Source organism: Rhodnius prolixus, unplaced genomic scaffold, assembly GCF_049639745.1.
Source record: "Rhodnius prolixus isolate KJV_2025 unplaced genomic scaffold, Rpr scaffold_7, whole genome shotgun sequence".
NCBI lineage: Eukaryota > Metazoa > Arthropoda > Insecta > Hemiptera > Reduviidae > Rhodnius > Rhodnius prolixus.
Genome location: NW_027411582.1, coordinates 19,381,852 through 19,396,346, shown reverse-complemented (window position 1 = coordinate 19,396,346; position 14,495 = coordinate 19,381,852). Strand labels below are relative to the sequence as shown.

At 33.4% G+C, this 14,495-nt stretch overlaps 1 protein-coding gene across 1 annotated transcript; it reads left to right on the top strand.

The window, feature by feature from the left end:
- Positions 1–435: 435 nt before the first annotated feature.
- On the top strand, positions 436–11,889 carry LOC141447132 (cytochrome P450 4c3-like). The gene is made up of 11 exons (XM_074114356.1): positions 436–642; positions 1,362–1,477; positions 2,420–2,507; positions 2,590–2,778; positions 3,568–3,637; positions 3,737–3,866; positions 7,064–7,103; positions 8,844–8,935; positions 9,021–9,258; positions 11,026–11,205; positions 11,430–11,889. The coding sequence occupies exons 1-11, from the start codon at positions 471–473 to the stop codon at positions 11,603–11,605; spliced, it is 1,491 nt and encodes a 496-aa protein (XP_073970457.1). The 5' UTR covers positions 436–470; the 3' UTR covers positions 11,606–11,889.
- The last annotated feature ends 2,606 nt before the right edge of the window (positions 11,890–14,495 follow it).

Here is a 14,495-nt window from a genome sequence, read left to right as displayed (position 1 = left end):
AAAGCAATATTTTGGGGAAAATAAGTTTAGTAAATTTAATACTTATTTTTGATACTATTATTTATTTCTCAGCAACTTCTTTTGTGTTTCTTCATGTGTTCTAATGTAGGTCATCGACAAACTTGAAACATAATACATATTGCCGAATTACAGTTACACAATACAGAATTAAAAAAGAAATGGGTCACAACTTAAAGTAGGTAAACGAAAACCATAAATGCTTTCTGCAAACTGTTCATTGAATTTATGAATTGTGAAGATATGCAGGACTTGTTTTTAAAGTATGGCATATAACTTTATCGCTAGAGAATAGAATAGTAGAATTTTCGTATTGTCTTATCTCTTTTTTACCCAACTGCCCCATTTTCAGCCCCACCCAAAAAATCCGTTTAATCAACCGATATCAGGTCAATTGATAATACAGGCAATCTTAAATGTTTAATGTATTACTAAATATATGATCTTAGAAAATGATTGGATTCGCAGTTCTTATTTTGGCTGTAACTGTTTGTTTTTGGCACTTAATCAAATACATTATATGGCTAATTCGTGCAATAAATTTGACGGCCAACATACCTGGACCTAAAGCATTGCCACTAATTGGAAATGCTTTGATTTTTGCTAAAGTTTCAACACAAAAAGGTATGATTATTTTTTCAAATGTAGAAATTCAGGGTAAATAACAAAGGCGAGATATCAAGTGATTAATAATATATAATGGTTTTAATAAAATAAAACAATTACATTAAAGAATAATAATAATAGATTTTGATTCTCATCATGGTGTCACTTTTCTGATGATTCGGCCATTTTTAAGGAATCCTTTATCATTCTTGAATCTTGGAAACCTTTTTATAAAAAACTAATTTTAATTCTAAACATTAACACTACAGAATTGGGTTAAACAGTTACATAAAGTTCAAATTCTATACTTGGTGAAGCATCTAAAATTTGTCCATGCAATATGTTTTTGGATCAAATTGCCATTTAAATGTATTGATTTTACTGCCATCCAAGGTGTTTATGAAAAATTGCAACAATGATAAGCTTAGTTTTCAGATTGCATGCATATAGATTCATAACCTTGATTTATAACAGTAAAAATCAATTAAGAACTCTTTTTCTGGGGTGATGCTAGGTTTACTTCTAATGTTGTTCTCCAGTATGTTTCGTAAGAAAGTATGGTCTAATAACGGAAGGAAATAAATATGTATACGAATTTCTAATTCAAGAGTGTATAAATATGCTTAAGATTGGAAAAACTCTAGTCTAATTATCATCCTATCTGATTGAACTTGCCTACTTTAATTCATGTTTTAGTCCGAAGAAATCTTTAATTTTTTTTTGTGCGTATTTTTTAGAGGCACTTACAACTGTTATGTCAATATTTAATGATTACACTAACAAAGATGGGATAGTTAAATTGTGGTTGGGACCTAAACCTATGATTCTTCTGTCCAATGCAAAATACATTGAGGTATGTTACTTAGTTCTATTACTCTTTTCAGAGTGCTTGGCACTGGGAAGGTGTGGAATCTTGCTTTAAAGGCGAGTTTATAGTGTTTTGAGGTTATAACTGTTATTTTTTTCTAAATATTAGTGCAATTACAAGTAATGTATTTGGTTCATTCCCCCCATCACTCAGTATTTCTTTTAGCCTGATTATGCAAAGCTCGCCGCTGGTCCAAACGCGCTTGACCTTTTATAAATTAAATACGGCCGACAGAATCTTTTCCAGAAAAACTATAACTGTTTTCTAAGGAAGACCGGCCTCTTGTCATTACATAATATAACAATGAGTGTAGCTTATTATTTCCCAACTCTGCCGTGACCGTATTGTTGCAATGCTGGCCCTAAAGGTTTTCTATAAATGAACAGGTCTATTATTTTTCAAACTAGGTGCACTAGTGTAAAAGACAAAACAGTTTTGGTTAAAATATTTGTTCGTAAAATTTGATTTTATGTAAAAATTTAATTTTTGTTATTTTCTCAAATGTGCAACTTCTGAGAAATGTACGGTTTTGCTATCTGTAGAATTTTTGTCGAACTGATAGCTTTAAAAAAGAAAATATTAGAAAGTCAATTGTCTATGTCAAACTAATTTTTAAATTATTCATGTTTGAACTCTTTATACAAACTCTATGCATATTATGTTATCAACATTTATTTATTTAAAGCGCAACTCAATCACTTAGTTTTGAGGCGATTATCTGTGATGTATTGTATAGATAAATATATATATAAGTATAGATTCGATTCTCAGTCGTTGCATTGTAACCTATTTAACTGTTAATCAAACATTTCGAAGTAATGAGAGCCTGTGGCAATGATAGCTAGTCCAAGATTTAATTAAACTGTGTCAATACTTCTATTTTCTTATTAATTTTGTATATATATAAATATTAAAATTATTGTGCAGATAATATTAAATAGTCAAGATGCAATAAATAAAGATGATATTTACAATTACATCGGTTTAGTTGGTAATGGGGTATTCGTCAGAAATGGTAATAATGCTGCTAATATTAGTTGAATTTGTTGTAAAAAAAACAATATAATTTCCTGAACTTTTATTTTATTTTAATTTAGGTCAAGAATGGCATGAATTACGCAAGCCATTAGATAAAGTTCTTTCCAAAAAAATGATTGAATCAAATATACAGGTATTCCATGATAAAGCACTAAAATTGGGGAATGTTCTAAAAAAATATGCTGGCACAAAAACTGATTTTAATTTAAGAAGATATATGACGAATTGTACTTTTGATATTATATGCAGTGAGTATAAATATAATAAATAGATAATTGTATGAACTGAAATTATTATAATCTCTTGGGCAAGGTATGTTCTTAATGTTAAAAGATGACATAAAGGTATCGTTTTAGGCTATTAAATTAATTCTCACTGATTTAGCATTTTCTCTCGTGCATCATAGTATATAGTGGCAAAATTCGTAAAAGATAAATAAATTCATGTACACCAACTTTTGGTTGAACAATTCAAATGCTTAGGCTGTGTTATTAGCAAGGATACTTCAAGTAAAAAGGTTGTGTTGCAAAGAAATATAAGTGAAAAAAACAATCGATATACGGTGTCATGGAACGGCAATATTCTAAAGAATACCCAAAAGTCAATATATAAAGGTACAAGTTATTCTATTGTACGACGCTAAGACTTGGACGTTGAATAAAGCTTTAAGGAAATTTTGCTTCTCGCCTGAGATGGAATACGGGTGAAGAGCAACATGAATATCAAAGTTTGAAAGAGCAAGAAGTAAGAAAGAAAATGAACTTTACCAAAATTATGCTGCTGCAGGTGGAGGAAAATAAACTTAGATGGTACGGCTAACATAGCCGTATAAGTATATAAAGAATGGCAGATGGTACAATCGCTAATGGAATCCTAGACTGGGAAGCCGAAGGAAACCCACGTTAACTGAACGGTTAGAGACGATACCTGTAAAGCGAATATGTATTGTGGTACTGGGTTCGATTCCCAGAATTTGCTTTTTAATCTTCTTGAAGATCAGGCTGTTTTATTTAAGTTTTTTTAAAATAACTTTTCAGTAACAAGTTTTGGAATTGACTTAAATGAGATCGAGAATGAACAATACAATTTGCTAAGCAATGTACAAAGGTAAGATCAAAATGGTTTGATCATTAGAAAAATAAATGTTCAGATTGACATTTTGGTTTTTTAAATTGTTCCTCTTTTGTGGTTTTATTGATTTCACAGCATGGAAGATATAGTATTAAAAATGATGATAAAAGTTCCTTATAATATATGTTTAACATATGCAAAACATTCAATGGCTGGTAGACGTTTAAAGAAATTATGTAAAATATTTTGGAATCTATCAAATGAGGTAGGTAAAATTCTTATTTGTGTTAGAGGGTTACGTGTATATTTAGAAGGGATTTTTTTTTGTTTAATTTTAAAACAATTTATAATTTGTATTTTAGCTTTATGTTTTGTACTTAAATTGTAAAAATTACTAAATTAATATATTAAGTTAAAAAGTAAAGAACAATTTAAGATAAAAGTGTCTTTATCATTAACTAATTAACTTTATTATATAATAATTAATTAATTTATAAATCAAGAAAGAAACTAGATAATTCCAATTAAAAAGTTATAATGCAAAAAATCATATAGTTATTTATCTCCACAAACACAGCCGTTTGTGAGATATACTAGTGATCTTCCTTATTGCTTTCTGCTCTTGATAGATTCACTACGTTTGTTATCTCCAATTTCTTCATTTCTTCTTGGAGCAACGCCTCTTTAATTGTTTCACTAGAGTTCTCATTAGTTTAATCTAAATTAGTCTTAAATAGTCTCATAACTATTATCAGCCACTATCACTCATTTCTTTCACAGCTTTTTGTCTTATTACTGAAAATGCACGAAACACTCGTACAGCTCGCATTTTTAGATTATTATATTTATTTATTTATGTTTGTTTATTTTGTTTTCTAGTGTACGCGGCTGCTAATCCAATTTGGAAGTGAACTCCCTTTCTGAACCTACGATCAACAAATATCCATTAAAGATTTGTATTTGTATTATTTTGTTGGAAAAAGTTTTAGGCATGTTATTAAAATCAACAACTCGGTGATTATAGTAAAGCAGACTCGTTTGATTTTTCGCACCAGATTTTATGTTTTCTTTTTTCAGCAGACTTTCAATATCTACAAACTGCTTTTTGTACATTTCTTTCATATAATAAAATAAACTTATGATCTCCTTCACAGTGTTTGCAGGTTATCTACCAATCGTTGTATTCGTCTTTTCTTTTCCGTTTCATTATTGAATTGGTGTCTTGTAATAAAAAAGAGTTAACAAGATGCAATTAATATATAAAGATCTCTCTTTTACATGCAAAGTTACTCTCAATTAAACGCTTTATTATGTATGTACATTACATGTCCAAACAAAACATTTCTACGCAATGCCAATTAAAGAAAATCATAAAATAATGACATAGCTATTAAAGACTGTTTTTAAATAGTAATTAGATTCATTATCTTTTTGCAAGCCATCGCCTCTTCCAAGTACCCTCAAAGCTTATCCTACGAGGGTCGTTTGAAAAGTCCGTGCAAAGTCAGAGAGATAGCACCACTGGCGCGTATCGAGGTTATGTTTAGTTAGTAGCATCTCTTGGAAGAACACACACCAAGTTTCAGCTAGATCGGTCTATTTCTTTGTGTTTGGCATTCGTTTGAATCGAGGAAGTCGAGTGATTTTCAAAAAATGGACGAAAAAGAATTTCGTGTGTTGATTAAACACTACTTTATGAAAGGCAAAACGCCTCAGGAGACTAAAGAGAAGCTTGATAAACATTATGGTGACTCTGCACCTTCGATTAGAACAGTTTATAAGTGGTTTCAAAATTTTCGGAGTGGCCATATGGGCACAAGTGACGCTGAACGTTCTGGACGCCCTGTTGAGGTTACTACTCCAGAAATCATTGATAAAATCCATGATATGGTGATGGATGACAGAAGAGTGAAGGTGCGTGAGATTGCTAGTGCTGTGGGCATCTCGAATGAACGGGTACATACGTAATATTTTGCATCAACATTTGGACATGACAAAGCTATCCGCAAGATGGGTGCCGCGATTGCTCACGCTTGACCAAAAACGAAATCGTGTGAAGTGTTGCAAGGACGGTTTGCAGCTGTTCCAGAAGAATCCGCAGGACTTTAAGCGTCGTTTCGTCACTGTGGATGAAACATGGATACATCACTACACTCCTGAGACCAAAGAACAATCTAAACAATGGGTTACCAAGGGGGAATCTGCGCCAAAAAAGGCGAAGACCGTTCCTTCGGCCGGAAAGATTATGGCGACTGTCTTTTGGGATTCGCAAGGAATAATCCTCATCGACTATCTGGAAAAGGGTAAAACTATTACAGGTGCATATTATTCATCGTTATTGGACCGTTTGAAAACCGAGTTGCAAGAAAAACGCCCACGATTGGCCCACAAAAAAGTCCTTTTCCATCACGACAACGCACCAGCTCACACCTCAGCAGTTGTGGTCGCAAAATTAATGGAAATAGGGTTCCAACTCGTTTCATATCCCCCCTATTCTCCAGACTTGGCTCCCTCGGACTACTATTTGTTCCTGAATATGAAGAAATGGCTGGCGGGAAAAAGATTTTATTCAAACGAGGAGGTGATTGCAGAAACGAATGGCTATTTTTCAGACTTGGACAAATCCTATTATTCGGAAGGGATCAACAAACTAGAGCAGCGTTGGACGAAGTGTATAAGCCTAAAAGGAGACTATGTTGAAAAATAAAAAAGGTTTACCCCAAAAAATTAAGTAGTTTTTATTTTTGCACGGACTTTTCAAACGACCCTCGTATGTCTTTAAAATAGCGTCACAAATTCAATCTATACGGCGTTAAAATAAGAATATCTGGGTAGAAAATGGATTAAGTCCTATTCTTAACTTACCCAGTAATCACAAATAAATGATCTCTAATTCAAGTTCAGTGACTTAATTCTTTCTTGAATAATTCATTTAACATCTATGAAAGTCTACTTAATTAATAAATTACACTTGAAACGTAGAGTACTCATGATAGATAAGAAGCTTGTTTATAATTCTGGAAAAATATAGTAAATTATAAGCTTCCACCCCAGCGACCCAAGACACCAAACTTGGCAGTTGATCATAAACCTCTGTCTGAACAAGTAGGCGATTACTTTTACTTCTTTAGTGTTATTAAATTAACAAACAAAATTTAAGTAATGACCACAAAAAAAAATAAAGGAGAAAGTAGAATTTAAAAGCTGTTTCTAGCCCAAAAGTTTCATAATTGTCATTGATCTTACCTTCGTTTTATATATATTTCCCAACCAATTTTGGTTCTTAATTCGAAATCGGGCAGGAATTAAAGAAATAAATAAAAAAACAAAAAACAAGTGTTCCACGACGACTAAAATTAGTGATATTATCCAGCACTGTGGACCTAACTATATTTTCATAATTGTCCACAATATTATTTAATAATACACTAATTAATTAATAAATTAATTTATTCTTTTCAGCTTCTCGATGGCAGACTAAGGGAAAAGAAAATAAAGACAGGTAACCTGTTTTTGGATTTTTTTAATTTTTATTTTAAGATAAGATTTATCGAGTGGTGGATGTAATCGCTAGTTCCCTTGAATTAAAGCAGTATTGCCCGGGTGACTTCCTTGACATATCTCAGGCATTCGACAGGGTATAGCACACGGGACTGCTTTATAAACTCAAACGCCTATTGTCTTCTACCTTTTATCTCATTCTTAAGTCTTATCTCTCCGACCGTTTCTTCCAAGTCAAACAAGGTTCTTCTTCTTCTTCTCTTATCCTTCCAATACTCGCTGGAGTTCCTCAAGGAAGCATTCTAGCCCCATTACTTTATATTCTCTATACTGCCGACTTACCAACTCACCCGACTACAATTACTTTCACTTTCGCCGACGACACTGCAATTCTATCACCTCATCTGGATCCTGTAACAGCATGCCGTGCACTCCAATCACACCTAAATCTTCTCGAGCCTTGGCTGTAAAAGTGGAGAATCAAAGTGAACGATTGAAATCTAAATACATAGTATTCACTCTAAACAAGAAAACTCTCCCTCCTCTCTCCTTCCACAATACTTCTATACCAATTACTATCCAAGTACGATATCTCGGACTACATCTTGACAAACGACTAACATGGAACCCTCACACGAGACTCAAACGAACTGACCTCAATCTGAGGTATAAAATGTTGAAAAGACTACTCGACAAACGATCAAAACTGACCCTGACGAACAAACGAACACTATATACCGCCCTATTTGCCCCAATATGGACGTACGGAATACAACTCTACATCAACCGACTTCAAATCTTACAATCTAAAATTCTTAGAACAATAGTTAACGCTTCCGTCTCCAATCATACTATACACTCTGATCTAAATATTCCTCTCGTCTCTGAAATAGCCTCAATCTCGATACACAAAACTCCACTCAAATCTACACACTCATTACAACCCCTCTGATCCTACAACATGTCCACTACAACACTTCGTTCAAATCCACAGCGCAGACTAAAGCGGCGGTGGCCACGCGATCATTTCAACATTTAACGCCGACCTCCTAGGATGGTTGCTGCGTAAGCTTGCCAATCTGGCGAACTAACAGCTTCCATCACTGGATGGTCGTCGTTCACTCAACTCACGGCCTTGGCGCACATGCGTGTGCGCGTGTGTGTATGTACACACACACACAAATATATATATATACGTGCAAGTGTATTTGCGCCATCCCTTATCACTCATCACTTTTGCCTATTGTACTAGATACAGTTGCAAAATAAATAAACAAGTTATAAAAAAAAAGAAGATAAGATATACATGATAATTTTTTTTGTATTCGGTTAAAAAAGAAGTTTGATATTATAAAATATTTTCAAAAAATTCTTTATACTGAGCACATGTAAAAAAATGAATCAAATTTTTGTGATATTTGAAAAAAAGAGTGATTGTAAGTTTATTTAAGAATAGCTATCGTTAAATCTGTAAGAAAACCTGCCACTAACTTTTAAATTTACAAATTATTTATTTACAATTTAAATATTTATTTATTTGTTGTGTTATCCAATCCTATAGAACTTATGTTATTTGTGAAGTCTTTGCATGTTTACATTTTGTTTAAAAATAAGGTACTTTTGAATTTTTTCAAATTCTTCAAGAATCCATTGTTTAATATTTATCATTATATATAAATATATTTATATAAAATTTATCACATTTAATTTATTAATTCTGAGAATGATTGCGGAATACCAGATTACTATGCGGATATTCTTCAAGCGAAAGCGTTTAAAGATAAACTTTCTTGGGAAGATACTGGAAGGCTAGTCTCCGACTATCTTATAGCTGTAATAAACTTTAATATATATTTTTAATTATCAACAATCAATAGTATTTCTCAGCAAATACTTTTTTTTATAAATATATATACAGGGTTTCGATTCATCAGCTGCAACATTATCATACGTGTTACTGTTTTTGGCCATGTTTCCTGAACATCAAGAAGCAGTCTATAAAGAACAATTAGATATTTTAGGCAATGACATCGATGTACCACCAACATGGGAACAATTATCAAAAATGGATTATCTGAATAGAATAATAAAAGAAGTTTGGAGGCTTTATAGTGCAATAGGTATCGTCAGGAAACTTACCAACGATATTGATTTAGGTAAAAATATTCTTAATATATGTGTAAAGTATTTATTTAGATTTTTAAATTGAGGTGTTATAAATTATAGCTGTCTTTAAAAAGTTTATAGATATAATAGAGTGTACAATAATTACGCGCCATGTGCCTGATCCTATAAATTAATAAGACTATTTGTTTTATATTTTTATTTGAAGTATCCCTTTTAAGTTTATTTTATTATATATTTATTTTCTTAGCATTGTCTAGAATTAGTCTTCCCTTTCTTGTTGATTCGCAATAACGTGTCTTTATTTTATTTTGTAATTATTGATCGAAGGTATTATTATTATTTTAATTATTACGAGGGTCGTTTGAAAAGTCCGTGCAAAAATAAAAACTACTTAATTTTTTGGGGTAAACCTTTTTTATTTTTCAACATAGCCTCCTTTTAGGCTTATACACTTCGTCCAACGCTGCTCTAGTTTGTTGATCCCTTCCGAATAATAGGATTTGTCAAAGTCTAAAAAATAGTCATTCGTTTCTGCAATCACCTCCTCGTTTGAATAAAATCTTTTTCCCGCCAGCCATTTCTTCATATTGGGGAACAAATAGTAGTCCGAGGGAGCCAAGTCTGGCGAATAGGGGGGATGTGAAACGAGTTGGAACCCTATTTCCATTAATTTTGCGACCACAACTGCTGAGGTGTGAGCTGGTGCGTTGTCGTGATGGAAAAGGACTTTTTTGTGGGCCAATCGTGGGCGTTTTTCTTGCAGCTCGGTTTTCAAACGGTCCAATAACGATGAATAATATGCACCTGTAATAGTTTTACCCTTTTCCAGATAGTCGATGAGGATTATTCCTTGCGAATCCCAAAAGACAGTCGCCATAATCTTTCCGGCCGAAGGAACGGTCTTCGCCTTTTTTGGCGCAGATTCCCCCTTGGTAACCCATTGTTTAGATTGTTCTTTGGTCTCAGGAGTGTAGTGATGTATCCATGTTTCATCCACAGTGACGAAACGACGCTTAAAGTCCTGCGGATTCTTCTGGAACCGTCCTTGCAACACTTCACACGATTTCGTTTTTGGTCAAGCGTGAGCAATCGCGGCACCCATCTAGCGGATAGCTTTGTCATGTCCAAATGTTGATGCAAAATATTACGTATGTACCCGTTCATTCGAGATGCCCACAGCACTAGCAATCTCACGCACCTTCACTCTTCTGTCATCCATCACCATATCATGGATTTTATCAATGATTTCTGGAGTAGTAACCTCAACAGGGCGTCCAGAACGTTCAGCGTCACTTGTGCCCATATGGCCACTCCGAAAATTTTGAAACCACTTATAAACTGTTCTAATCGAAGGTGCAGAGTCACCATAATGTTTATCAAGCTTCTCTTTAGTCTCCTGAGGCGTTTTGCCTTTCATAAAGTAGTGTTTAATCAACACACGAAATTCTTTTTCGTCCATTTTTTTAAAATCACTCGACTTCCTCGATTCAAGCGAATGCCAAACACAAAGAAATAGACCGATCTGGCTGAAACTTGGTGTGCGTTCTTCCAAGAGATGCTACTAACTAAACATAACCTCGATACGCGCCAGTGGTGCTATCTCTCTGACTTTGCACGGACTTTTCAAACATAATAATATTTTTTAATTTCTAAATCTGAAAATGAAACGATTGAAAATAATAATAAATCATTATTAGCCTAAGTTTATAAGAAAATACTATTGATTGCCACACTCTGAATTTAAAAATATTTATTTTATTTTTAACCACAAAATAAATTACAATATATTTTTATAGGAGAATATAAAATACCTAAAGGTTTCTCAGCATTCATTATGCTGAACACATTACATAAAAACCGGGATATTTGGTCACATCCAAATGAATTCTATCCAGAACATTTCCTACCAGAAGAAATTGCTAAAAGACCAAAAGGCAGTTATATACCCTTCAGTTTGGGACCTAGAGGTTGCCCAGGTAAGATAACAAAATTTTACTCTTTGACTTTCGATTTTTTATTTTCAAATTACAAAAGTCAACTTTAACTGGAATTATATTTGACTTCAAAAATGATTTTAATCAATTTTTAATTTTGTATTAATACAATCTTTAACAACTTATTGAGGTCGATTTATTTGTAATTTTTAAAGTCCTTTGCATTTTGTATTAATTTTATTGATCTATTCTTTGTTATTTTTTAGGGACCGTTTACGCCACCGCATCAATAAAAACAATGGTTTCTGTTGCCATCAGAAAATACAGATTTGAAACTGATTTGCAATTTGAAAAATTAGAATATAAATATAGTTTTTTACTGGAGCCTGTCCAGGCACATTTAGTTAGAATCTTTGACAGAAATTGCACTAATAATCGGTAACCTTTGTACTTAGTTTTTTTGGTATTATTCTGACGTTAGTATAAACATGAATTTTAATGTTAAAATTAGGGTGAAAATAAGGTGGTTGCTACATCAAAAATTACATGTATACGTATTATAAATATTAGTAATATTTACATATCACAGGCATTTTTAATTGTCGAATATGTGACAGTTAATAAATAAACGTGTCATTGAACATTCAAAAAAGTTTTCTAACATTTCTTTCTTCTACTTTAAGTTCAAAAATCAGGATAATAAATAATGTGTAAAGGAAAAATGCTTGCTCCAGAATGGGAAGAGATTAGCTGAGTGGTTAGCGAATACTGGATTTCAAAGCGAAGATCCCGGTTTCAAAGCCAGCTGCTGGGGCCCCCTTAGATTTTCTCTCTTTAGAAGCTTCTTCCCGTATTTATTATACTATCAATCATATAACCTCTTGCTGCGAATGTCTTTCTGGTGAACCAAAGGGGTGATAATGTTAACTAGTCAGATAGTTCCAACGTGTGATATAATAAATGTTACAGTTCATTAATTTTGTTCCTTCAGTAGTTAAAATGTTCTTGAATGAAGTATAGACGGTCCTAGTAACTATGAAAATGCTGCCAGTAGCGACTTTGCGAGTTAAGATTATCGCAATGACGTCTGAGTTGAAGCACCTTATTTAAAAAATAAGTAAGTATACTTTATTTTTTTTATTTTATTTTATTGTATACAGCTTCAGCTGGTTACAAGAGTAGTTTTTTTTTTGTAATTATACAATCCAATTGCAAAGTAAATAGAAATATATAAATTTAAGATTTTTACTGAAAATTTAAAACAGGTAAGCCGAAATTATTTGTAACCTCTAAGAGTTAATATTTTTTCTAATAAAGTACAAGAATTTATCACTTCACACCTATTTAAACAATTTAAGTCGGGAAATGTAGGATGTTGGTTTGGGTCGTGATATTTAGGGCAATGCAAGAGTATATGCACCATATCATCAGGCACTCCACAACATTCGCAAACCAGATCAGTCTTAACCATGCACACATTATTTTTTAAAATGAATTTTACAAAATGCCTTCCCGCTAATCTTAGTTCGGCTATCATTCGGATCATCCTGAATGGAATATTGTGCAATAAGAGGTACGGCTGCGGCCCATCAACTAATGTGAAGCTTTTGTAAAAAGTACTAAAATTGGACTCGCTGAGGAGTGTCAAGTCTTTCTCCCGAAGATGTTTCTTGGCCATTAATACTGCCTGATTTATACACCGCTTTGATATTGCATCTATCTGGTTCAGTTTAATCAGTTCTGAGCAGCCCGTTATCTTAAGCAGTTCGTCAACTTGTGTTACCCAGTTGTACTTGGGGTCCACCCCCCCACGACTGTGTGTCTCCAGCAACTTATTAAAACAAAATTTTGGTATTCTTTTGTCGTCCATACGGCCCAAACGGCTAAGCCATCCCAGAACACTCCTCAAAACCTCACAAGCCATCGGTGAAACCCCGGTCTCGAGCCGAACCGCCACAGAGGGGGTCGATCGGACCAGGCCAAGTAGCCTCTTGAAGAAAGAAATCTGGATTTGGTCTAACTTCGCGATATAACGCAAGCCCCAGATCGCTACACAGTATACTAGGATACTCTTAACTAAAGACTTGTACAATTGCAGCTGGCTGTCCCAAGCACTGATCCTACACTGCCCCAAAAGCGCCATAGTATACTTTATTAATAATTAACTTTTTGAAGGCAGTTAAATATACCTTCTTAAATTATGAAGACTTTTATATTCCCTTCAGTCGACAATGCTACAGCCTAGAGAAACTCTATAATTTAATTCTCCATTACTGTGAGCTTTGATTGTATTTGTTGACTGAAAGCGCCATCCTACACTTTTTGATTATTGGTTATGGTTGTGTTGGGACGCAAGTACGCGAATTTTTGTTTACTGTTATGTTTAAGTTTATAAGTTTTACTTTTAATATTGCGTAATAGTATTGAGTATTGGTGTTTATCAAACAAGTATCTGGAATTATAATTCTTAGCGCCAAAACGGAAAATTCTGTTTGCATTTTACTTTCTGTAAGTCCTTGTAGATTAATGAATAAATTGGTTTCGTGAACGTAAATTGTTAAAGGATGGATGATTTGCGATAAAACAACTCGTCTCTTTGCCAACGTTTCGACAAATATATTGTCCTCTTCAGGGCCTGGATATTACAAATACAAAACAATTTACAGAGTCAGTAACATAGAAAAAACAGTAAAAATCAGTAATAGTATAAATTTTTTTATAATTATTGAAACTTACGTGGCTATGCCGGTTGGTTGAGTTACAGAAACTAAGAGCCAGAAATGGAGAACAGGTATACGAGGTGTGTTCAAAAAGTAACGGGAATTTTTAAATTTCGCGGGTTTGGAGAGTCTGATTGTAAATTTTTTTTTTTTATTATGTTGGTACACATGCCCCTGAAGTACGATAAAATTTTCAGTAATATTCATTGTTTACTTCTTAAGTGGCAGCCGTTAAGGTTAGACGTGTTTTTCGAGCTTGGCGATTTTTGTTTGTTAAAAAAAAATGGATCAAAGAATTTGTATTAAATTTTGCGTAAAAAATGAAATAAAGTGTGTGAAATGTTAATAAAGGCATATGGTGAGTCTGCTATGAGTAAAACAAGGATTTACGAGTGGTATAAGCGTTTCCAAGATGGCCGCGAAAACGTTGAAGATGACGAACGACCTGGACGTCCAAGCACATCAACAACCGATGAAAACGTGAAAAAAGTGAAAGAAATGGTTATGAACGATCGCCGAATCACAATCAGAGAAGTCGCTGATGATGTTGCCATATCAATTGGCTCATGCCATGAAATTTTTTCGGATGTTTTGGGTATGAAACGTGTGGCA

Bases quoted from the DNA above. Each gene is read 5' to 3' on its own strand.
- LOC141447132 (XM_074114356.1), top strand. From the start codon at position 471: ATGATTGGATTCGCAGTTCTTATTTTGGCTGTAACTGTTTGTTTTTGG. The intron at 3,867-7,063 runs GTAGGTAAAATT...TATTCTTTTCAG, and splicing joins TTTGGAATCTATCAAATGAG to CTTCTCGATGGCAGACTAAG. The intron at 8,936-9,020 runs GTAATAAACTTT...ATATATATACAG, and splicing joins TCTCCGACTATCTTATAGCT to GGTTTCGATTCATCAGCTGC.